This window comes from Oculina patagonica, chromosome 4 (genome assembly GCF_052425735.1).
Source record: "Oculina patagonica isolate OP01 chromosome 4, crgOcupat, whole genome shotgun sequence".
Lineage (NCBI taxonomy): Eukaryota > Metazoa > Cnidaria > Anthozoa > Scleractinia > Oculinidae > Oculina > Oculina patagonica.
The window spans coordinates 12516165-12541612 of NC_135761.1; the positions used below are offsets into that span (position 1 = coordinate 12516165).

The window sequence follows — 25448 nt, forward strand, 5'->3', positions numbered from 1 at the left end:
CGGCTTTTTCGCGAATGCTTGTGAAACTTTGTTTTCATAGCATTTATAAATTGACGCCAGGTTTAAAATCACTTGGCCGTCAGTCAGTGTCGAGAAACAAAAATAAGTACTGAATAAATGCTGTTTTGAAATGAACATACCGTAAGGCCAAGTTTGAAATAATCGCCGGCGGCGTTTAATCGAGAAAATACTGCAACCAAACAACTGTACGTTTAAAATCTTATGACCATCTAGAAGCACATTAAATCCTTTACTGATGTTTGCAAAGTTGTTAAATAAATAAAGGCAATTACCCAGGGGTTTAAAATTATCTTGTATTTAATACATCAGCACGTTGGATAAACCTCTTAAATTGACAAAAATTGAAATTAAATGAAATAAAATAATATAGACTTCCAAACGAACTACCAAACTTCCTGACAGTTTCTGTATTCTTTTTCTTTAAGATGGAGAGTTCGGATCGCGACTACTGAAAGTGTTGTGCACATTGCGGTATTTTTTTTGGCCACTGTCGCCATTTTGATTTCGTAAATGCAAACGAAAACATTGAAAAAAAAAAAAAAAAAAAAAAAAAAACAGTTTGGATGCAGGGGACCACGCAACGAAGAAAAAACTGCTTGGCTTCTCTGCTGCCGGATCTCTTGTTCAAGAAATGCTCGTACCAGACGTCACTCTAAGTGCTTATAAAACCAAATTGATTGCAAGGCTGGTACAACGGCAGGAGGGCAAGATTTATTGGCCAATATTTCAACTAGCAGAGCTAGTCTTCTTCAGGGCCAGAACTATAATCTAAGGAAAATAACGGCTCTAAAATTTGAATTTGGATAATACAGTGTGGGTTAATGTTTAACTAATACAGGCTGTATAAAGATATACGGTGACAAGATATATAATAATAATAATAATAAAATTGAAAAAACCAAAAATAATGAAATTGTCAATGTTCATTTCTACGGTTAATACCATTAGGTGCAAGTGTTTGGCCTCTGTGTATCAGGTAGGCCTCTCTAGCCTTTCTGCGGGATGCATTATACCTACGCATTTTAATCTACCTGATCACTCTATCCAAGACATGACACTCATTCCTTTGGAACTCCAACCGACAAATAATGCATCCCGCAGAAAGGCTAGAGAGGCCTTCCTGATACACAGAGGCCAAACACTTGCACCTAATGGTATTAACCGTAGAAATGAACATCGACAATTTCATTATTTTTGGTTTTTTCAATTTTATTATTATTATTATTATTATTACCCTTCAAACACCTACCTTTCCTCCGAACTCCTGCTTTCCCTTCACCCAGCACAGTTACAATCTCACTCCTCTCGAAGCTATTTTTTTTTTACTAAGAAATGGAGCTGCTCGCCATATCAGGGCAAAACAAACCTTAAGTTCATTATTTTCTCCACCCAGTGTAGTTGTGTCAAGCTCTTCGGTCAAACGTCCCCCCATTGAATTCACTGACAGGATATTGTTTTGAGGAGCGGTGCGCCGATGGTCGTTTCTCATGGCCATAACTAAACAAATCTAGGACGAACCAACAATTACCGTTAGGTAAAAAAGACAAACTGGAGTCGGGTAGCATGAAAGGCTTGCTTCCCTTCGAGAAAACAATAGAACAAACAACAAGAACAAAGCCTCTAGCTCCCAAAGCAATAGCAACTGCTGCACTTGATGACCAATAGAATTACAAGCTTATGAGAGCTGCTACATATATGCACTACTGCACAAAAACAAAGAGACAAGATAAAAAGATAAAGAGATTGCTTAAACTATTTGACGGTACATGAGAAGAGTGCACAATTCTGTTAATAAGCGATATATCGAAAAATACATAGAAGAGCAAAACACTCTAGTGGCAAAACATCTGAAGAGTACGTTACTCTAGTGATGCGACAACAAAGGAATCTGTTAGAGTACCTGCCTCGTACCCTGACGCATCTCTCTTGTTTGTGGAAATGGGCGCTTCAATTCGCGCTCGCTTTGTTATTGCAGCGAAAATGCGAGTGCGAGGCGCCTGAGGAGGAGGCAGTTAGAGTACTTTAATCTCAATAGAAATGCGTTACTCTAGATTTCTGACTGTAAATCGGAAGAATGCGCCATTAGTAGTACACCAAAAGGGACAAAGAATGCGTTACTCTAGGGTTAGTCCCTTCGTCGACGTTTCACGGAAAAGTATAGGAAAAGTTTATGAAAGCATGCAACTTTATCAGTTACCTTGTGCGAAAACAACAATACGAGCGTGACTGAAGCAGTGACGTGAACGTAGGCAAACTCCATGGCATAAGCCACGGTAGGCGAGGAACCATTTCTTAACACAGCGCTGGAAAGGAAATGAAAATAAGCATTACATAACTGATTTTAGATTTGGGAGGCGCCGTAACTCTTAAATGGCAAATATAGGAGATAAGTGCACTGGATTCAAGATCAAGAGGTCTAGATCGTTCGACCAAAAGAAATGGAACGCAGTTAACGCCCACCTAATTTAAGCCACAGTGCGTTGCTTCCTGTTCCCAGGCGCGGATCCAGACCGGTTTCCACCGTTTTACGGTAAACGGTCAAATTTTTTATTACAAATAAAAAATTTTAGTGTTTATTATGTTTAAGAAAATTTCCAAGTCTAAACATCCAAAAAACAAATAATTTGTTATCATCCTGTCCGAAAATACCCGGAAATGGCACTTTAGGGAGTCAAAATCTGTTTCTTTTGTCGGGGGAGCATCAGTCCCGGACCTGGAGGCTCGCGCTTTCGGCGCTTCTGTTATCGGGAAACGGTCATCATTTTTCCTGGATCCGCGCCTGGTTCCGGTGGCTAAACTGTTACAATTTTTGGTGTTGTTCTTTGACTCTTGTTATGCATGCTAATTTAAGCGTGGGTTACATCAAATTCAGCATGTTTGCAATGTTTCCTTGTTCGTTAATTGCCCTGCGGTCTGATAATTCACTTGTCTTACCTCAGCACGTTGATAAAACACATGATAAACATGGCGTTATAGGTCGCGTAGCTGATAAATCTGCTTTCGTTGTAGACTTGGGGTGCTTTTCGCACTTTAAAACTAGGCCACATTCCCCAGGCAAGAACTACAAAGTCGGCTGGAAGAAAAACACGATCATGACTTAAAGAAAATTCCAGAAAAAGAAAGCGAAAATTAAAGTTACTTTCATCACCTTTGCATTCTGGGGACATCAAAATTTTGAAACACCCCTTTTAATAAAAACAAGCCTCTCAGGTTTCACGTTCACACCAGCACAACTACGTAATTGCACCAATCTGTTCCTTACTAAACCTTAGTGAGCAGTAGCAAGATTTTTAGTTGGTATGCAATCTACTGCCGAGCAGTATAATATTGTTTCTGAAATGGGGAAAATGCAAAATAGAAAGGGGTTGGGCCCTGGGCCCAGGGAAGTTTTTTTTTTGGATAAAACAAATTGGGTTGGTTGGTGTGGGGTGGGTACCGTCGGTGGCTAAGACAATCCAATTTAGAGATTTTATACACTATTTTAGCCATGTTGGATTCGTCATCGGGAAAGAAGTGGGGAGAGAGGAGGAAACGCGTCCCAGGAAGTAGGAGTGAAGCTGAATGTACAATGAGGGGGGGGGGGAGAGGGCGTCCCCACCCCCTCTACCCCCTCTCGCGCGTTTTCTCGCTTCCAAGCCGCTCTCCGCCCTCATCCAACATGACGGCGAATCTACTCGATCGCGAGCTAATACTCTCGCGCGCCCACGGAAAACGCGCCTGCGCTGCAGGCTAACTGATGATAAAATCTCTTGTGCTTACCTGCTAAAATAATGTATCCAAACCATCCTTTTGTGCATCGTTCATATTTCAGTTTATCAGCGGTAATACCTTGTTCGACTGAAGGAGGCTGTATCACCATCCACACTGTCAGGTAACTCAAATACAGCAACACAATAGCAGACAGTCTCCTTAGTAATACACTGTCTGTTATGGCTACTTTACGAGCTGAGCGCACCCGGAAAATCAACACCACTCTGTAGTGTATGGATAAAGAAAAGAAAAAATAGGGTAATAATTTTACTGATTTTCGTGTGATAAGAATTTCGAATCTTCCCCCCCCCCCCCTCCAAGAGTGCCACATCTCATTTGAGAAATACACACATAAAAACGGTGTTACAAGAAAAAAATGCCCGAAAGCTTTTTTTTTGAATGGTGACATACTAAGATTCCATTAACAGAATTAAACATTAAACGTATAGTGACAACTACAGTCGAACCCCTATTATGCGGTCAGTTTTTTTAGTCCCGAAACTGTTATAATGCAGTCAATAAAACCCCTTTAGACGGCCATCTTTTTGCCGTCCCGATAAACGGTCTTTTATTGTTTTTGCCCCTATTTAGCGGCCAGCAAGAATGCAATATACAATGTTTGGCTTTGTTTTCAACAAGGTCGGACAAACAATATCTAAAAAAGAAAGTGATGGCTTATAAAATTGTTAAAATTTTCGTCATATGTGATTCTTTTTATGCTATTTTGTATTGAAATAACGTGACCTTGGTAAAGGGCCTTATGCTAACCCCTATGGGCCGCTAAATAGAAAATAAATAAATATTTAGCGGCCAAAAATATAAATATATAAATAAATAAATAAATAAATAAATAAATAAATAAATAAAATAAATAAATAAATATTTAGCTAAATATTTAGCGGCTAGCCTGCGTAGCTGGCGGTATTGTTGGGTATTAAAGCGCCCACCAGCAAGCGGCGAAGCCGCGACAACGAGCGGCTCGCCGCTTGCTGGTGGGCGCTTTAATACCCAACAATACCGCCAGCTACGCAGGCTAGCCGCTAAATAGAGGTTCTACTGTATAACAAAGTGTGTGGAATGCAAATGAAATTAAAAACGGTAATTCTTGAGAAGTTAAGGCAGGTAAAAGTCAGTATAATTAATTTAAGACTGACTATAGGTACCGAATCTTAATTAATGACAACTCGATTTTGGATTTGTTGCAATTTACCTCCACGTTTTTAATGCCAAGGAACCATATACCAAAGAGAAACCCACGTGATGTAACCAAGGTTCTAAGATACAGCGCACTTTCGAAGGTTGAGGAAATGACACAAGAACCTAAAACAGAGGGAACAATATTACAATTGAGGGTAGTTTTTCCATTGCTCAATAAGATCGAACCACTCATGCAGCTGTAGCTGACTGACAAATGACTGTTGATAACATGGACCTTCTAACTAAAGGAGTTTTTTTACTTGCGCATATACCCGGGAAACGAGATTAGCTTTGCAGATATCGGAACTGAATTAAAAAAATCCGTAATTAATTGCCGAAACACGTATTGCAAAATAAAAAAATATGACCAGATTTAATTTGGTGCTGAGCGCAAGTCAGAGTACCATAGAAAAAAAAAAGAGAAGAACAAGAGATATTTAGGGATTGATTGTTAAAAATTGCATGTAACGATATAGCAAACAGAATAGGAAATAGAAATAACTCGACCAGTATATGGATGTTACGGTAGCTTTCATTTCGTTTTGTTTTTTCTCCCGGTAGGTAGGTAGGGTAGTGGGTAGGTAGGTAGGTAGGTAGGTAGGTAGGTAGGTAGGTAGGTAGGTACGTAGGTAGGTAGGAAGGTAGGTAGGTAGGTAGGTAGGTAGGTAGGTAGGTAGGAAGGTAGGTAGGTAGGTAGGTAGGTAGGTAGGTAGGTAGGTAGGTAGGTAGGTAGGTAGGTAGGTAGGTAGGTAGGTAGGTAGGTGGGTGGGTAGGTAGGTAGGTAGGTAGGTAGGTAGGTAGGTAGGTAGGTAGGTGGGTAGGTAGGTAGGTAGGTAGGTAGGTAGGTAGGTAGGTGGGTAGTTAAAAACGATTACAAGACTTATCACATCAGAGATTGACCGTACCGCAGATAAAAGCCCACAACTGACATTAACGTACCTCTGCGTACATCATGATAGCTCCAAAGATTATAATTTCTAGGAAACGAGGACTGGACGCTTTAAAAATCTGACAAAAAACGGATTCAAGAAAGTTTAATGAAGGTAAAGAATGCTTCAACATATATAAGTAGTTGTTTAGCTCAGTTAAATATAGTTCAGTAAGTTTATTTCGTTAATAACAGGTAACGCGGAGTATTATGAGAAATTGCTACTTTCGGTGTTTCTTTTTCCACAACTTACCACTTTATTGAAAGACCAAAGTGTTTTTTTGTTTACTCAAAAAAAGTTTGGAAATTTCGAGAGTAATGCAGTGAAACTAGCGAATTTTCCCAGAGGTCCCTTAGTGTTTGCATTAGGCTGTTTTTATACATAGAAGCAGCCATTTTCTATTTCTTAATTTCAGTGAGACCCTAAAGGAATTGAACTTGTTGAGATCGTGCAAGCTTTAAATGTCTAGTATTACCTTATTCTGCCAATATTTGTAGACCAAGACTGCAAAAACCAGTGAAATTAGAATGACCAAAGAGTTTACCACTAGCAGCGCGTATCTGAGTGACGTATAAATATTGTACACGCACGCACTGTCATCCACGCACTCCTCGCACCCGTCACTACACGCGAGACACTCGAAGTCATCCTCGTACGAGTTGACCTCCCCTCTCAACATCTTGTCATACTCTTCCTCCAGGACTTGTCCGTGGAAATATTTGCGCGATGCAGAGAGGTCTGGGAAGTAGTAGCCTCGTTTGCAGGTGCAGCGATAAGTGCCGCGTTGGAATCCCTGGAAGGGGACTGGTACGCACTGTGTGAAAGATAAGAATTTGTTATTTATACATATCAGGAAAATAAGTATTAATGGATATTGAGGTAACTAGGTTATTGCTATGGAATAACCTGCCCAAATGTCTTAAAAATGCTGTATCAGTAAATAATTTTAAGCTAAAATACCTAAAATCCTAAATCATGCGAAATTTTGCTCGATTCAGGTTGCTTTTGCTCCATAAATTGCAATTACATGAAAAAAGCGCATTAGGAAGAAATTTGACCTGTTCTCTTAAGAAAGCTATCAAGAAGGTAGCTGATGAATCAGATTCCCACACGGCAATCATGTAAAGCAGTTTTAGTTTTTTACTTTAGCTTAATGTAACTGATGGTTCTCCGTGTATAAATAAAGTTTTTACATTACATTTACATATTTTCCAGGAAATTCTTTCGTATGGGTCGTAAGGTGCTCTCAGGTATGATAAAATGAACGAATATTCTAGCGAGTGAGTTTTATCAGTCACAAGCCGCCATTTTGAAAACGGAGAAGACCCTAGGGACGAGGTTGCATCTTTACATCAGACTGGCTAGTTTCACGACGAAGCCTCGCTTCCGAAGTCCAAACCTGTAAGTTTGGTCATGAACAAATTCCCAAAGAAGCAAAGATTAAAAGAATACCTGCGTGAAAACTACATTGATAATCGCAACAAAAGAGTGGTTTTCTTTTCTTTTCTTCTCAGTATTTTTTTAAAGAAAAAAAAAGATTATAAGCTGAGAGAATTATTATTTTGATCATTGAACTGACTTGCCTTTGTGCTCTTTTTACATCTGTGAGTTCCCATGAATGTGTTCAAACGGGTTTGTTTGTTACCAGTCTCTTTTGGGTTCTCCAACCCGACAGAGTCCTGGGCATCACACTGATTGATGTCAATGCGCCTCAGAGATATATCCACACTCACCGTACCCCTGAAAAAACAAAACAAAACAAAATTATGGCTTTCTATGGCAGTCAGACAAGAAAACCAAACACCAGCTGTCCGGGTGTATGTCGCTGTTTTCTTGAAACAATACTGTTTACTTAACACAAATTTTTTCTTTCTATTTCGCATTATTTTACAAAGACCAAAATACAGTCGTTTTTAATTTTGTTTTCCTTTTCGCGCAGCCGTTAGACAAAAACGACTTCCATCCTTTTAACGTCCTACCATGGATTAAAAGTTCCAAACTCTATGAGAATTTTTTCGAGTAGCTTCTTTTCTTTTGCGCGAAAGCAATAAGTTCCTAAATAATTATTAAAACATTAAACAATATGCTCAGCTGAAAATATATATTTTTAAATTATTAAGACGTGTAAGGTTTGTGAAAGCTGATATTGATAATAACTTCCCCCCAATATTTGTTTCGTTGAAAAAGGTAGGCGTTTGATCATTAGGCCTGACCGTACCAAAGAGATTGAAATCTACCATTTAATTTTGCTTGGAACGTCGTTCAGTTTTCACATAACGTTGTGCTTAAAAAAATATAAACCTTCAGTAATTAAAAAAGAAATTCTATACGAATTTTAGTATTTCATAATTAACCATATTTCGTACTAGATCGCTGTTTGTATAGCTTTATATTGAATTAACACCTTTTCTTTGTGACTACATGGTTATTATAGTTATTGAGTTAAAACTGTTTTCTAAAAGAGTTCCCTTTTCTACGCTTTTTATCTAACAAACAAAATTTCGTTGTTGCAAAATAATAAAATTCACCTTTACTACATTGTGTGGCGGCTCTCACTATTTCTTCAGTTAATAGACATATGTAACCCAACTTAATTAAACGTAGTTTTAATAACTGAATAAGTTTAATTTTTTGGATTCGTGCAAAAGCGGATAATTTTAAAGACAATTAATTTAAAAGCTTAAAACTTACAAAAACTCGTTGGTTTCATTCAAAATCGGCGCAAGGTAGGTAACCATCCAAACTTTACCACCAAAGCAATCAAAGTAGGGTCGAGTCCAGAGACCATCTTCGTACCGCACCAACAAACGAGTAAAATGCTGATAAACAGTCCGATTCCCGTGCGCAACCGAATAAAAATCTGTCACTTCTATCCCATGTTGTAGCTTCATATTTGTGGTCTTATCTCTAATACCATTCCACCAAATTGCGTTAGGGCTTGTTGAGTAGTCGTAGTCATCGGTTTGCGCAAGATCTACGATGTGGACACTGCCGTTTAACATACCGTCTCTAAATGCGTATGGACAAAAGCGGTCGTAATTTCTGTATAACCCTGGCTCGAAACAGACCACGGATCCGAATACGGACGTGGAAAATCCAGTATTAGCGCGAGCGATTTCAAACAGTACCGTGTCGTTCTCAATAATGGATCTACCAGCAGATGTTTTCACAGGCCAAAGGGAAGTCAACAAATTCGCGACTTCGACAGCCATAAGAGCTTCATTTTTCCATCGCTCGCCGTCAAACGCCACGTTAAGGACAGCAACATCATTGCATCCAGAACTGTTTTGCAATTTCTTTTGGATTTGGGCAACGTATTGTAGTTCTTTCTCGAGCGCGTTCACTGAAGTGCTTTTCTCGATTGCATTGCGCGTATTGTGATTATTGTTTCGGGATACTTCTTCCATTTTCTTTTCTCCATTTACAAATATATTGTTATTCCAGGCATTGTTAGAGAAAGCAGCAAACACGCACAACACTTTCCACAGCAACATCGGTTAATTTTCTCGCACTCGCGATTTGTTCCTTATTCATGAAGTTGAGTATTTTGTAAAACAGAGGGCGTTATGATCTTTTGGCAGCCGAACATCAGGGGATAAGGTTAAAATTCAGAGCCCTTGATCCTTCTGGTCAGCACCACAGAAAACAACTTGGAAAATGACAAATTGCGACAACGTGTTTTAGAATTTGCGATGGGTCTGTCATTTTAAAACACGACAACTGTTATTAAATTTTACTGCACAGAAACAGCAGTGTGGAAGCTGCACGCTCAGGTAATGGGCTCCTGCATCTTAAAAATGCCCTTCTAAATACTTTTCAATACTTTTCTTCAATACACTCACTCGTGAAATAACTACCCCTTTCGGACGGCCTATCTGGCGGAACTTAATAGGTAAAGTCCACTACAGAGAGTACCCCCCTCCGGCATTCAAAATTATTGCTGAATAAAAATCGTTGCTGCGTCGATCGTGAAAGGGCGAAACGAACTTTCAGAAAGTGTTACGGTCTGACGACCAGTCACGTGACCAATTTTATTTTGCGATTGAAATATATTTGTTATGGGTTACATAGCCTTGCTTTTAATGTGTTATCTCAGTGTTATGTGATAGACTAAACAAACGTTTCTAACATGAAAGTAAGCTGAATGGTTCAATATAAAGAATATATCATGCATGCGTCTATGTATAAAGACCCAATATATATACTCTTTTAAGTACTTGTCTCGAAACGTTGTTGCATTGCAAGTTGTAATGTGTTTGCGCGTCTTACCTCTGTGTTAGTAGACACAAGATCAACTTTTTGCAACACGTTGCCGCAACTTGCAATACGGGCGGTAATGCCCGCAACAACACTTTACAACTTGCAATGCAACAATGTAGTGCGAGACAAGTTGAAAGAAAATGTTGCCCGTATTACTGGGCCTTAATCCATAAAATTATGTGCCGAGCAAACTGGGACGAGCCAAAGTTGTGTTAATTGCGGAATTAAAAAGTTTTAAGATGGTTTCCGCCGAACATTCGAGCAATACAGGAAAATATAAAGTTACAATAGAGACCTCATAGCATGGTAACAGTTTGAGTACAGCTTACTAAAACCTATCAAACTTTAGCTCTTAAGCTAACGCCGCAAGAGAAAAATGGATTTAAAATTATCTACATTTCAATTAAAACGGATGTTTCACGCCATTTAAAAACAAAATGGCGCGCGTTTTGCACATTTTTACGAGGTTTCATTAAGACAAATGGATTTCAGTGAGATGTTTCAAACATGTCAAATAGTATATAAAATGTTATCGTACGATGAGTAAGTTCTTGGTACTTAATTTTTGCACTCATTGCTCGAACTTTCAGCAGAATCCGTCTTTAAAAGTTGCATGTGTTCACTTCAGTTTCTCCTTGTCCGGTTGACTTAGTTCACAGGTTTTTCTTCCTTGATCATCATCTTATTGTATCAAGATGTACCCCATAGCTTCGGTCCTTTTATATCCATTGTCTGAGATACCGGTTGCTCTATTGCCAGTAAAAGGGGGCACTGACAAGGTCACTCCAAATGCGACGTAAGAACCACATTGAGTACAGAGATTTGCATCATTTCCCACAATACCGATCCTTACTTTCATTCCGCAAACGACATTAAATCCTTCTTTGTCGCAATATGGTTCTAAAGATGCATCTTCACCCGCTAAACTCTTCCAAGTATCACGACCCAGTGATGTTGCCCGGTACTGGTCATTAGCCATTATTGAGTACAGGGAGCTAGCGGTCTGGTTGATCACAATAAACCTGGTTTGCTGCTCAATTTTCATTCCAAGGCAGATCTTCGTGAAAGGCGTGTTCCAGTAGGTCGGTAACTTGGTCTCTTCAAAGTCGAACCCAGTGCTCCCTCCTGCAGTGTTGAAGGTGTTCATGTCACTCCAAAGCGAGGAACGAAATCTGAAAGTGGTCTACGAGAGAAAGTACGCCAAAAACATTGTCTACGAATTGCAAAAGAAATAATTCATAATAAGGCGCGTTAATCGAGGTTTCGAATGTAAGCCGGGAAGAAGTTTGATCACGAGAGAAACGAAAGAGTTGCTGGAGACAACTCCAGAAAGCTAAGAACAACACCACAGCTTCACAAATGCTCACCTATAGAGCGCTTTCACTCACGTGACCAGCAGCCATATTGGTTTATTAATATAATAATACCACGCGGGATGTTGGGAGAACACGAGAAAAGCTTGTAAATCACGAGCCGCCAGGCGAGTGATTTACAAGCTTTCGAGTCAGAGCACGCGTAGTATCGAGTTATTTTAAAAATAAAAAATGGAGTTATAATTATTCCCGGAGGAATGGCTGGTACACCAATATGGCCGCCGTTTCTTTGTTTTGGAACACCAATATGGCTTCCGTGACGTCATATGAAAACGCTAGCTCTGTATCAAATTTCGTAACTGCATTCACAACTCGATTAAAGCACGGTAAAGGGCTAACTATAAGAAGAGCCCATAACTCACTTGAATTAGAGTGAAGACATTTAATTTAGATCAGGGTCAGTCACTTGGTGTTCAACAATAAAAAAAGTAGTAAAAATGATATGGCTTTGTACTGTTTTTGTCGAAAACTGCACCGCGTCTGTGTGTTCTTTGTACTGCAGTACAGGAGGTAATATTATGGGCTGTCATAAATAACTACCTTTGAACCATTGATTTTCATGACCGGCGTCCACTGCCCACCTCCACATGCAGGCAAGGTCATGTGACAATACACGAGTACCTGCCCAATATCCGTCTGAAGTGGGTAAGCTTTGCTCTCATGAAATCTGATCGAAAAGGAAATAGAATGAAAATGAAAATATCAACAGAGGCCGAGATAAAGTATAGGTAAATTCTGCATCGGACCAAAATATAACAACTTATTGTTCATGTTGTTACTATTATCAGTCAATTGTCAAGCCGAAGGTGTGGACAAATTTTCGTGCAGTGATAGACGTTGAAGCTTATCTCGGTTTCTGTAGCATCAGCGATTAGGAGTATTTCTATTGTCACAGGGTTCTAGCAGCCGGCTGTCGGCGGTAGCCGGCAGTTTGACGACACTTGCTGAACTCAGAAGAAAAGAGAATCATGCTGACGCCAACTAATTAAGTTGCTGTTGAATTACAAAAGCACACACAGAAAGTGCACTCACCGGTCGCAGCGACACCACCACATCGACAGACGAGAAAACGTGGCGACTCATGTTAGTTGAAAACGGGCCACCCCACCTCCAGGTATTGTGTCCCCCAAAATTTTGAATATTTCTCTCAACAAAATAGAAAAGAGTCTTATTGCTCCACTCCATTCTTTGCTTGCCGACACCCCGGACTGATGGGGGGGCCGAACATCGTACACCGAAGCCGCTCGACGTTTTCGAACTCCCGTGACCTGAGCCTGCGGTCTCGCCGCCGTGGATGTATGCCTGGGTCCACACTGCTATGCAAAGTGAACGGACCTCTTTGCTAACTTTATAACGCCAGGTCTGTCTTGTATGGTCACGTGACAAACCTGACGTCAGGACGGAAATGACGTCAACGAGAGAAAAGGAATATCGACGTATCGATCGTTTGAAAACCTGTATCGGCCCATCCGCAAATGGCCGACGGGAATCGCCCCAGAATGCATCGGACGTCATGATGAGATGGATGTGCCCGATGAGCCTCTAACAGCCGGGAAAAAATGACCTGACAAAACAAGGCGACAAATTCAGGCTTAAAACGAATTTTATTTTGAACCCTGATTGTCGTCCTAGACGGGATAAAACAATTGTTACGGAAGAAACATATTTGCCCGGGCAATGAGATTTACACGCTTACAACATTGTACTGACAGTTGAATTGAATGCATGGGTCAAAAACAGACGCAGCAGTGAAAGGTTTAGCTAGCCTTGCACAATGGAAATATTTTGAATAGTTTTAACCAGCTTACCCGCATTCGTACATCTCCTTACACGATGACGCTTTACCTGCATGCGAAGAGAAAGTAAAATGTTAGGTGATCAACAGGCCGAGATCAGCCTACCAGCAGTATTACGTACCGTGAAACCTTTATTTAGGCCCCGAATAGGACTGAGGAGGGGTTTGTTTCTTTTCAAGACCTTTTGAGGATCAGAGAAAGAAGGACTTACGGAGGGGGCTTGTTGTCATTTTAAATCATGAACATTACCACACATGTAGTAGAGTGTTTAATAGTTATTTTTGCTTTCTAGGCCAAGGAGTTTTAAATCAGAGCCTGAAGTCTGAAGTCTAAAGTCTGAAGTCTGAAGTCTGAAGTCTGAAGTCTGAAGTTTGAAGTCTGAAATGTGATGTCCCTCCTCGGTTTTCGTACTCAAACCACTTGAATGGCATAAATTGATTTCGGTTAAAATTAAAGAAGCTTTAAAATCAAGATCTTGAAGTTTAACTGCTATTTCCCCAAAAAACACATCTTTCAGAAGCATTTGGGAAGTCGCGTGATTCGAAGCACGTAAAATCGAGCATATCTAACTGCGAGATTCGCTAGGTAATTCCCCTTTTCGTGATGACGTGTGTCCTGTGCCTTGACAAATTTTTGCTGGGTTTGCAATTTTCGTTTCGATTCCAAAAATAAACTCAAAACACTTGCAAAACACATGAAAAATAATCATTTTTTCATTTAAAAATCGTTTGGACATGTCAAATCGCAACGTGAATGTTCAAGCCCTGAGCCAAACGCTTGAATAACAATTAAACGAGCGATCGCCAGAAACATCAAAATTTGCGTGACCGTGACCTCCTTCTGGAACGATTTACCGACAAAATCAAAGTCTCTTCGAGATATCGACGTTTTTGCATGAAGTATGAGTCGAAGGTTTATCCTGTGCATTGTTCTTCGAACTTATCATTACAGTTTCTTTGTAGTTTAATCACAGGTAGCCCAAGCTCGATATATGAGTACAATAAAGATGACCTTTTCATTGTTTCGTAATTCGATCGATTTGCATATTTATAAGGATTTGTATGGGGAAATAAATTTGACCGAAAAGAACGAAAAATTAACCGTTGAATTACAATAAAAATCAGTCACCTTTAATAGCTCCTTTGCTGTTTCCCTTGTGTGCTGTGTGGTTTTTTAGCCGATTGAGCGCGATTCCAGTGAGTTATAGTTCCATTGCCTTCCTCTCTCTATATACCTAGGTATATAGAGAGAGGAAGGCAATGGAACTATAACTCACTGGAATCGCGCTCAATCGGCTAAAAAACCACACAGCACACAAGGGAAACAGCAAAGGAGCTAAGGTGACTGATTTTTATTGTAATTCAACGGTTAATTTTTCGTTCTTTTCGGTCAAATTTATTTCCCCATACAAATCCTTATAAATATGCAAATCGATCGAATTACGAAACAATGAAAAGGTCATCTTTATTGTACTCATATATCGAGCTTGGGCTACCTGTGGTTTAATTTAACAATTTCCTATCTTCGCGGAGGAAATGCAGCCATAATATTTTGTCAAAAATGGCTCGTTCGCGCCGGGTATTTATACACATATTCCTTAACATTACACAAATAAACAGTGCAAATTTCAGCGAGATCTGACAATTCTATACTTTAAAACTGCAAGGACCTTTCGAGGCAGTCGTTACGGCAGCGAAATTAGCAAATGAAACAGCAAAATATGCGTTCGACGCTTTGTTTTTGCGACGCTATATTTGAATTGTTATAGGTAGACCGCCGTTCAATGTGTTCAAGGCCGTATCGTTACGATTGCTCCATGAAAAAGCACGAAAAAAAAATACGAATATTTCCGACTACTGTCGGAGAAAACATTGCGCATATAATTGCGGCGTAAACAAATTGTTACACTCAAGCTGCGTTTTGTCTAGGCTCTGCGAGGGTCGGATATCAAGACCCAGGATTAAACAAAAGCCACATATACAGTGAATGCTTTCGAATTATATTTGAAGATGAAATACGAAAGAATTTTGCTGTCTTTGACTGAAATTCCACTCGAACTGCGTAGATACGATCGCATGTTGTAAAGCCGATTTATGCAACATTGCTCTCAACGCGATGTAAGTGCTAGTGATTATTTATTCGTGTTTTAGTTACGCAATCCATTGTTTGTGCGACGCTTTTTATAGATCACCTTTCAGACACACGTGCGTTGAGATAAGAAAGCTGACATGTCACTTTTAAAATTGTTATATAACGTTTGTAAATGTGACAAGTCACGTTTTTTCCACGAAATCGCAAGTGATCACCCACAGCGGAAAGTAATCCCTTGAGAAATTAAAACAGTCCCTTGAGAAATTAAAAAAGTCCCTTGAGAGTTTACAAATATGTGGTTCCAAATTTTGTCCACTAACCCCTATTCTACCATTTTAGCTTGTAAACAAGCAAAAACGTCGAAAAAACGAAACCCCAGGCAGATTATGAACTGGGCCCAGGCCCCGCCCGGTTAATAAACCTCTCTTAACCCGAGAGGGACTGGCGAGCAAAACAAAGCATACTGGATTGAACGACTCTAGGACGTGACACTGTCACAAGCAGCTGAGCTGATACAAGCGGTATATAGTAATCTAAAGGCCCGGAAAAACGAGGAAACATGTTTCCAGAAACATATTTACATAATAGTTTCCTCGTTTTGCCATGGTTCCATGCTGCGCGGAAACACGGTATGTTTCTGCGTGTAGAAGAAGCAAACTTTGCTTCTTGGGCTGACAAAAAGCGACGCTGGAAACAATGCTTCCCGTATGGCAAAACTGGGAAACATGCGCGCACGCTACGAATGTTTCTGGAAACATGTTTCCTCCTTTTGCCAGGCCTTAAGATGTAACTATCGCAACAAGTTCCCATTTAACGTAACTGACACACAAGAAGGGTCAATAAAGCATTTCGAGACGATTCCAAAATAGGCCCACTATTAGTTTCAGGATTTATTTTTAAAATGTTTCATGCTGATTTGCGTAAACCATTATACTCACACATCTCGCAGTTACTGCCGATGTAGTTTGGCGTGCAAGTACAGTTGTAATCGTTTGTTTCGTAAAGTGCTTTGCAAGTTCCGCCGTGTTGACATGGAAAACTTTCACAAGGACTCTAGAAAACAGAAATTAAAGAGACTGTGTCATGATTTGCCAGATACTCCCTGTGATACTTAATGTTTATTAGTAATTACTTCTATCTAAATGACAGAACCATAGCTTCATTTTAAATAAAACATTTCTTACTTAATGTTTATTAGAAATTACTTCTATCTAAATGACAGAACCATAGCTTCATTTCAAATAAAATATTTCTCCCGGGCGTTATAATTAAAAAATACAAACAAAAGAGATCAACCTTGTTCAGCCTAACAGTATTTTAAAACCCCATATCACAATCCGTTTCAATCTCCTTGATTTTGTGTCCATCTGTACGTTTTTTTGTATTGGTTTGTTATTAATATGGTCCTTTGCTGTTTAAGTGGATATTATTTTTTATTCACTCAATCTAAAGGCCAATTTCTTATGTCTTAATTTGGCTAAAAAAATCTGACAGAGTTCCTTTAATACTTAGAATTTCAGGTACCTCAATTTTCATTAGTTTATAATTACCGTTGTAAAGACAAAAAGAGTCATTGTAGGTAGTGTGTCGGTATGATTTGGCATAATTTTTATTGTAATAAATTCTCAGCTTGCTTTTAGTACATACTTTAATTTAGATTGCATTTTGCGCACTATGATTGGCAAGAAGGCCCGTGTGTTAATTATTAAGGATGTACAATGAGGTACAATGACAATTTTCAAGACTGCGGGACGGCGAGGCTATAATATCTATAATACCTTCTTAGGCTGTAAAAAAATCGAGACTTTAAGAAAACGTGAAATTTTGTTTAATACTTGTACTTGAAAACGTGTTCTATCGCCAGCCCTAAGGCTATTAATGTACCACTACAAAACACATTTACTGATTTTTTGAAAACACCTGGGGTGATATACACTTGCTGTTTGGGCTCGTATCTATAGCTTTGGTTTCTTTATTTATTATGATACTACATGTAAAGGAAACAAAACGTATACAACATGAGTAATGAGAAGTAATTATTTAGGCATTCCTTTTGTTTTGTTGTGCCCAAGAAACAGATCGTCACAGCTGCATCGAAAGATTTTAACGTCAATATTTCAGATATTTTGATATTTGATGTTTTAGCAAGGGAATTATTTAGAAAACCAATTTGGAAAGAAACTGGTGTATAAAATGGCAAGAGCACGAGGCAGTATCCGGTATCTGGGAGGCCATGGGTTCGATTCCCGTCGGGGACTCAGAATTTTTCTTTGTCCCACGCTCGAGTCATGTTGAACAGTTCATCTTCATGATTAATATCATCGTCATCGTAAAAACATCAAACAAAACAAGCTAAACATAACAAAGCATAAGGCATTTTACAGTCTGAACACCCGTTAGGTACATCTACGACTGCACAAGCGTGATTTTGAAGAACTTAGCGGCAGAGAAAATGCAGTTCGGACAGTGAGAGTGATGCAGTGGAAGATAACTGATGGACAAAATCAAACAAAAAACTTCTAAACATGAAGCTGAGACATGTTGGTCTAACTGTAATAAAGCAACAGCTTGAATTTCATTATTGCATTGATATTATGCGTCCTTTATTTCGCGAGTATTAATTCGCGATTTTTTTTTAATCGCGAAAATCGCGAAATTTAGTACTCGCGAAATCATAAGTGAGAATAAGGAAACCTAGCCTTCATTTTCTCCCATCCTCCTAGAGGTTTTGTAAGTGTCGTTACAGTGTCTTTATAGAATGCAGAAAAAAATCCTGCAAACTATTACTATACTATATGACATGACCTGTGAATAAAGAAATGTATGTACTACTCACCACAATGCTGAAGTGATGGAAAGTATGATTCGCTTTGAATTTTCCAGATGCGTTGTATTTGTCCGTTGGAAGTAACTCACACGGTATATTTCCGTTTGGTAGAGGGAACGCTCCAACATTTGTGGAAAAACATTGGTCGTTCTTCACGCATCGCAGCAGACAGTGCCTCCAGGTTTGAACAGTGACTCCTTCAACTCTTGGAACATCAAGAACGTGATAGAAATGATCTTTGAATTGCGCAAATCGTAATTTGTTACTTGGATCGCGCTGAAAACCATCTGTGCTCGCTTCACACAATCCTTGATCTAAAATATGATAAGTGAAGTAGATGAAAGTACTCGCTGATAAAAGGACGAATCCATTCATGGTTTACGTGAGTCAATGCCCGTGACTTTGTCCTAGCTCTACACAAGCCTGCCACCTTGCATAAATTTTTAATAAGTTTTCGAACTTACAAATTGTCACTTATTTGTTTCAAGACGACAGCAACACGTACACTTTTAATAATAATGGTTTACCATTTTCAGCCTTGCAGTATGCATGGACGCATAAAATTGAATAGACAGCTATTTAATATGTCTTTTCAGTTTTATTTTTCGAGGCTTTTGTAGTTCTTTTGCAATCCAAATTTTGAAAAGCGGGTATTTTCTTTTAGTGATGCAATTTTCATGTTGTTCGAGATCGATCTAGAGATTCAGAGACGTCGTACAATCGTCTTTTAATTTGCATCCAATTCACGGTTAATCTTAGGAGGTCCTCCATAAGCACAAATACGTGAAAATATCAAATTCATCGACGATTGGCTTGTATTTATTCGAATTACTAACATTAGCGCTGGAAAAACATTTATCAGTATATACATACTGAAATATACCCAGTTGAAAGCCGCAATGTATCTTTAGTTTATTAACTCTGTTAGATAATTTGAGTTGGCTAAAAGATGCCTACAATCAAAACAAGAAGAACCGAAAATAAAAATAAAGCTGTTGTGCTGTTGACTGTTAACTGTTAACTTGTTTGGAGTATCCTCGACTGAACTGAATAAATATGTAAATAGTCTTTGGCAAAACAACACCAACTTTTTTTAAGACTGATGGTTTCTCCAAAATATTACAACTAACAATCTCGTGCGTGAAATAAAGTTTTGAATTTTTTGTTGACCAGCTCGCTGTGGCTTTACTACTCAGTGGTATAACGTTTGCGGCGCCATCTTAAAAGAACTGCTGGGTGTAGGTACAAAGTTACAAGAACGTTTAACAGCCTTCTGTTCTGTGATATTAATTACCAAGCTTAAGAGACTCTTGTTATTACTTATTCATTCAATGATTTAGGGCCTGTTTATATGGAGTAGAGTTGTCCCTTGTAGGAGGGTTACCCTCTCCCCCGAGCCATCTTTTGCCGAGCGTTTATATGAGAAAGTCGTCCCTGTTGACCGAGCCAAAACTTGGCCCTCTCGGTTCAAAAGACTGGCGAGAGTTGTTTTGAAACACCTATTATGGCTGCTTTTTCTAAAATCTGGAACGCTGAATCGTCGACCAAGACCATTTTTTGGACTAATTTACCGCCGACTTCGATTTCAATTGTTTTTGCTGATTTTAGCGTTTGCGCATGCTCCGTATGTGCCAACTTGTCCCTGGTAGGCGAGGCAAAAATAACCAAACTGTTTATATGGAAAAACGTTGGCTCGCTCCCCAGGGTCACCCTACCTTCAAAGCGAGTGACCCTCCACCCAGGGTCACCCTGCCTCCCGTGCCAACTTTGCAATTTCTCATATAAACAGTTCGCAGCTATTTAGGGACGGACCATTAGAAAAGTGATGGGGGGGGGGGGGGGTGGGGAATTTTCGGCTTGCACGAATTTTTTTTTTCGGGTGAAACCCTCTGCTCGAATTTTTTTTTTAGACAAACGTTTTTTTCTTTAGACAAATGCCATGTTTTGTTACTTTATACCATAAAAATGCTGTTGTTCATTGACTTCATCCTTTAGGGACTGTTGGAAAAAGTGGAGACCCACCCCTTCCTTCTAGCTCAAATTGGAAATTACATGGGTATCCACCCCTTTCTACAAAAAATAGTTACCGGTAATAAGGAAAAAGTCTGTTTGATTGTCTGTAATGGATTAGAGGTTTTTGAATGGATATCAGCTTTTAAAGTGCGATCCCAATCATACGCCACCATAATTGTCCCTAATGGACACTGTAATTCTGTGACGAGCTTAGGCCTTCGAAAAAAAATATGCAAATTAGCTTAGCGGAGATTGAATCTCCGCTAAGGTAATTAAGATTGGTAACATAAGAACGTAGTTAGCACGTTGAACTACCGCAACGTACAGTGAATAACAGTCATAAACGTCGCGGCTTCTCTGTAGAGAAAGAAAAAAAAAGATATTAACTGGAGTACGGGGTTGCCTAACAAGAAAACAGTAAACATCGAGGCAAGTAAGACAGAATAATCATTTAGCGCGAGGTTAATATTCTGCTCACATATAACAAGAGCTCAGTAAAGAACTCACCACCTAAGTAAGACAGAATAATCATTTAGCGCGATGTTAATATTCTGCTCACATATAACAAGAGCTCAGTAAAGAACTCACCACCTAAGTAAGACAGAATAATCATTTAGCGCGATGTTAATATTCTGCTCACATATAACAAGAGCTCAGTAAAGAACTCACCACCTAAGTAAGACAGAATAATCATTTAGCGCGAGGTTAATATTCTGCTCACATATAACAAGAGCTCAGTAAAGAACTCACCACCTAAGTAAGACAGAATAATCATTTAGCGCGAGGTTAATATTCTGCTCACATATAACAAGAGCTCAGTAAAGAACTCACCACCTAAGTAAGACAGAATAATCATTTAGCGCGAGGTTAATATTCTGCTCACATATAACAAGAGCTCAGTAAAGAACTCACCACCTAAGTAAGACAGAATAATCATTTAGCGCGAGGTTAATATTCTGCTCACATATAACAAGAGCTCAGTAAAGAACTCACCACCTAAGTAAGACAGAATAATCATTTAGCGCGAGGTTAATATTCTGCTCACATATAACAAGAGCTCAGTAAAGAACTCACCACCTAAGTAAGACAGAATAATCATTTAGCGCGATGTTAATATTCTGCTCACATATAACAAGAGCTCAGTAAAGAACTCACCACCTAAGTAAGACAGAATAATCATTTAGCGCGAGGTTAATATTCTGCTCACATATAACAAGAGCTCAGTAAAGAACTCACCACCTAAGTAAGACAGAATAATCATTTAGCGCGATATTAATATTCTGCTCACATATAACAAGAGCTCAGTAAAGAACTCACCACCTAAGTAAGACAGAATAATCATTTAGCGCGATGTTAATATTCTGCTCACATATAACAAGAGCTCAGTAAAGAACTCACCACCTAAGTAAGACAGAATAATCATTTAGCGCGAGGTTAATATTCTGCTCACATATAACAAGAGCTCAGTAAAGAACTCACCACCTAAGTAAGACAGAATAATCATTTAGCGCGAGGTTAATATTCTGCTCACATATAACAAGAGCTCAGTAAAGAACTCACCACCTAAGTAAGACAGAATAATCATTTAGCGCGAGGTTAATATTCTGCTCACATATAACAAGAGCTCAGTAAAGAACTCACCACCTAAGTAAGACAGAATAATCATTTAGCGCGATGTTAATATTCTGCTCACATATAACAAGAGCTCAGTAAAGAACTCACCACCTAAGTAAGACAGAATAATCATTTAGCGCGATGTTAATATTCTGCTCACATATAACAAGAGCTCAGTAAAGAACTCACCACCTAAGTAAGACAGAATAATCATTTAGCGCGATGTTAATATTCTGCTCACATATAACAAGAGCTCAGTAAAGAACTCACCACCTAAGTAAGACAGAATAATCATTTAGCGCGATGTTAATATTCTGCTCACATATAACAAGAGCTCAGTAAAGAACTCACCACCTAAGTAAGACAGAATAATCATTTAGCGCGATGTTAATATTCTGCTCACATATAACAAGAGCTCAGTAAAGAACTCACCACCTAAGTAAGACAGAATAATCATTTAGCGCGAGGTTAATATTCTGCTCACATATAACAAGAGCTCAGTAAAGAACTCACCACCTAAGTAAGACAGAATAATCATTTAGCGCGAGGTTAATATTCTGCTCACATATAACAAGAGCTCAGTAAAGAACTCACCACCTAAGTAAGACAGAATAATCATTTAGCGCGAGGTTAATATTCTGCTCACATATAACAAGAGCTCAGTAAAGAACTCACCACCTAAGTAAGACAGAATAATCATTTAGCGCGAGGTTAATATTCTGCTCACATATAACAAGAGCTCAGTAAAGAACTCACCACCTAAGTAAGACAGAATAATCATTTAGCGCGAGGTTAATATTCTGCTGACATATAACAAGAGCTCAGTAAAGAACTCACCACCTAAGTAAGACAGAATAATTTAGCGCGAGGTTAATATTCTGCCCACAGATAACAAGAGCTCAGTAAAGAACTCACCATCTAAGTAAGACAGAATAATTTAGCGCGAGATTAATATTCTGCCCACAGATAACAAGAGCTCAGTAAAGAACTCACTACCCAAGTAAGACAGAATCATTTAGCGCGAGGTTATTTTCTGCCCACAGATAACAAGAGCTCAGTAAAGAACTCACTACCCAAGTAAGAGAGAATCATTTAGCGCGAGGTTATATTCTGCCCACAGATAACAAGAGCTCAGTAAAGAACTCACTACCCAAGTAAGACAGAATCATTTAGCGCGAGGTTATATTCTGCCCACAGATAATAAGAGCTCAGTAAAGAACTCGCCACCTAAGTAAGGCAGAAAAAAATTAGCGCGAGGTCAGTAAAGCGAAATAAGTCAGCGCGCGATTAGCAAGTTGATTATTATAGCAGTGCTTGACATAAGCGATCATTGTGAAACTGAAAACCCAAGTTAAATTTTATATTCCACAAATAAAAAAAAAATAAAACTTACCATTGTGCGGTGTTTGTCTTGCTTCTATCTTGGATGAACGGCGGGCCGCGCTGTTTGCCAGTTGCGTTACCTTATTATTTCCCGCCAGAATAAATTAACCCGGTAACAGTAATCATTTAGACGAAAATGCCGAATCTCTTTTCGTTTATTAGGCGAAACCCTTGCAAAATCTTACAGGGCTTTCCTGTATCGCATTCATCCACACGAGTTTTGCAGTGTAGCGAGGAACATGTAGCAAAAAATGAAATAAAAACATGTCTTAAAATTGGTAACAATGCTACTCAATTCATGTCGTGAAGACTAGCTACAACAATAGACTCCTTGAAAGCCCCGATCTTCACACATTCAACTTGTTTCCGCGTGCAGAATTACTGTTGATCTCGCTCTTACCGATATCATTTTCGTCGACTCGCTTTTACATTTATAACTTACCAAAGTCGACTCATACTTGCGGCTGTCCGTCGGATATCCAATGTCGTGTAGCTGATACAAAAACACCAAAACGCCGCCTCAAACTTGACCGTGTTGCCAAGAAAACTTATGAAACAGGACTGAATCATTTAAGGTCGCAAAGAATACCGATATCGACAGTCTAGCAAAGAATATTATTAAAGAAGATACACCAGCACGTTTCGAAACCGCAAAAGCAGAAACTGCGTGACACAAGAAACATCACGTACACATAGCTAGGACCGGTTTCATTTCACATTTCCTGGCATGGGGTGACAAGTTATGTACAAGATTAAAAGACCTCCTGGACAGAATTTTTTTTAGGGCTAAGCTTGTCATTAGTTTCTTACACATCTTCTTTCGTTTCTTAACACACCAAAGCAGGATGAATTTCTCAATCACTTCGTATAATAGATTTGTGTTTTTCATATACTTCTGTGAAACGTCCGTGGGAAAACTTAGACATAAACATATGCAAAAACTAAAACTACTACTGGCGTAATAGAAATTCATAAATAATTACTGCAGAAATCCTATTTGACCGGAATTGACAACATAAACTAAGACCACTGTATATCGTACCATTCATTTTTGCAATCTGTTTGAGAAATGAGTTAACTAGTAAGCAATCTACGAAGGCTAGAGAGTCTAGAGAGAGACGAGCTAAAGGAATGTTATGATCACAATCCATTTACGGGGGGTGTGGGGGCAATTGCTCCCTCAGAAAATTTTGAAATTTCTAGGCTCGGAAATGCTATTTTCAGCGCTAGCGTTCTCCACCATATATTTCGTCGAAAAATAGATCTCATCAAGTGTTAAATGATGGCAGGTATTTTCAGGTATTAATAGGACCTTTCCTTCTGCACGAATTTTTTTTCTTTGCCTTCCCCTTTGCACGATTTTTTTTTCTTGCCATTTTGGCTTGCATGAATTTTTTTTTGTTTTTTTCCCCACCCCCTCCCCCCATCACTTTTCTAATGGTCCGTCCCTTAAAAAGAAACGTATGAAAAGCTCTCTCGCCCGGGGTGGCTCGGTATGGAGGGTAACCCTCCTACCAGGGACAACTCTCCTCCATATAAACAGGCGCCCTTAGAGCAGTTTTCAATTGAATGTCGTAGAACCAAAACCAAAGTAATTACTCTGGCCAATCCCAAAGGACACAGACAATCCAGTGAACCAATCAAAACTCGAAGCAAATACATGTAACTGGCACGAAGCGCGGGAAAACGTGCGCGAGCGAGTCACGATTGGATTGGTTTTGGTTTTACTCCTAATTGGATGAGAAAGTGGCGCGAAATTTTTAAGCCAATCACTAAGCGTAGTAATGCAAAACCAAAGCAAATGCAATTTACTTTCGACACTCAAGTGAAAACCGCTCTAATGACCTTAGTTTCAGAATGTAGTACAATCGATTACCAGCTGCACTGCTGCAGGCAAAATAAACTCGCGATCAAATCTTCGAATAGAATTGTAAAAAGTCGTTGTTTAAACGAGTTGTCTATCTTTTTGGTATCACTTTTATAAGTTTTAAGTTTAAGTCTCACCACAATGGCGGATCCAGACCTTCAGGTAAGTGGGAAGCCCGATCATCCAGACCCTGGAATAAGAGGGGGGCCCGCCCTCGAAAATAAATTTTCTCAGCCCTAAGGCGCACCCCCCCCCCTCCCCTAGGGACGGACCATTATTTTTTTGGAGGGGGGGTGGGGGGGGGATGAAAAATATTGAAAAAAGTTG

General features: G+C 39.2%; 2 protein-coding genes across 2 annotated transcripts; both read right to left on the bottom strand.

The window, feature by feature from the left end:
• Positions 1-1127: 1127 nt before the first annotated feature.
• Positions 1128-9402, bottom strand: LOC144648149 (putative G-protein coupled receptor CG31760). The gene is made up of 10 exons (XM_078507779.1): positions 8589-9402; positions 7481-7637; positions 6373-6711; positions 5908-5976; positions 4982-5091; positions 3781-3995; positions 2956-3094; positions 2219-2324; positions 1388-1528; positions 1128-1169 (listed from the first exon to the last, which is right to left on the bottom strand). Exons 1-10 carry the CDS (start codon positions 9389-9391, stop codon positions 1128-1130), a joined length of 2121 nt encoding a protein of 706 aa, XP_078363905.1. The 5' UTR covers positions 9392-9402.
• A 44-nt stretch (positions 9403-9446) lies between these two features.
• Positions 9447-18872, bottom strand: LOC144651520 (uncharacterized). The gene is made up of 5 exons (XM_078511483.1): positions 18254-18872; positions 16356-16470; positions 13339-13375; positions 12071-12197; positions 9447-11340 (listed from the first exon to the last, which is right to left on the bottom strand). The coding sequence occupies exons 1-5, from the start codon at positions 18617-18619 to the stop codon at positions 10840-10842; spliced, it is 1146 nt and encodes a 381-aa protein (XP_078367609.1). The 5' UTR covers positions 18620-18872; the 3' UTR covers positions 9447-10839.
• Positions 18873-25448: the final 6576 nt, after the last annotated feature.

Coding starts and splice junctions, on each gene's coding strand:
- LOC144648149 (XM_078507779.1), bottom strand. CDS start 9,391: ATGTTGCTGTGGAAAGTGTTGTGCGTGTTTGCTGCTTTCTCTAACAAT. Junction 5,977..6,372: donor ACAAATATTGGCAGAATAAG/GTAATACTAGAC, acceptor GTTTTTTGTCAG/ATTTTTAAAGCGTCCAGTCC. Junction 3,095..3,780: donor TGGATACATTATTTTAGCAG/GTAAGCACAAGA, acceptor TTTTTCTTCCAG/CCGACTTTGTAGTTCTTGCC.
- LOC144651520 (XM_078511483.1), bottom strand. CDS start 18,619: ATGAATGGATTCGTCCTTTTATCAGCGAGTACTTTCATCTACTTCACT. Junction 12,198..13,338: donor AAGGAGATGTACGAATGCGG/GTAAGCTGGTTA, acceptor CTTTTCGATCAG/ATTTCATGAGAGCAAAGCTT. Junction 11,341..12,070: donor TGAAAATCAATGGTTCAAAG/GTAGTTATTTAT, acceptor TTTCTCTCGTAG/ACCACTTTCAGATTTCGTTC.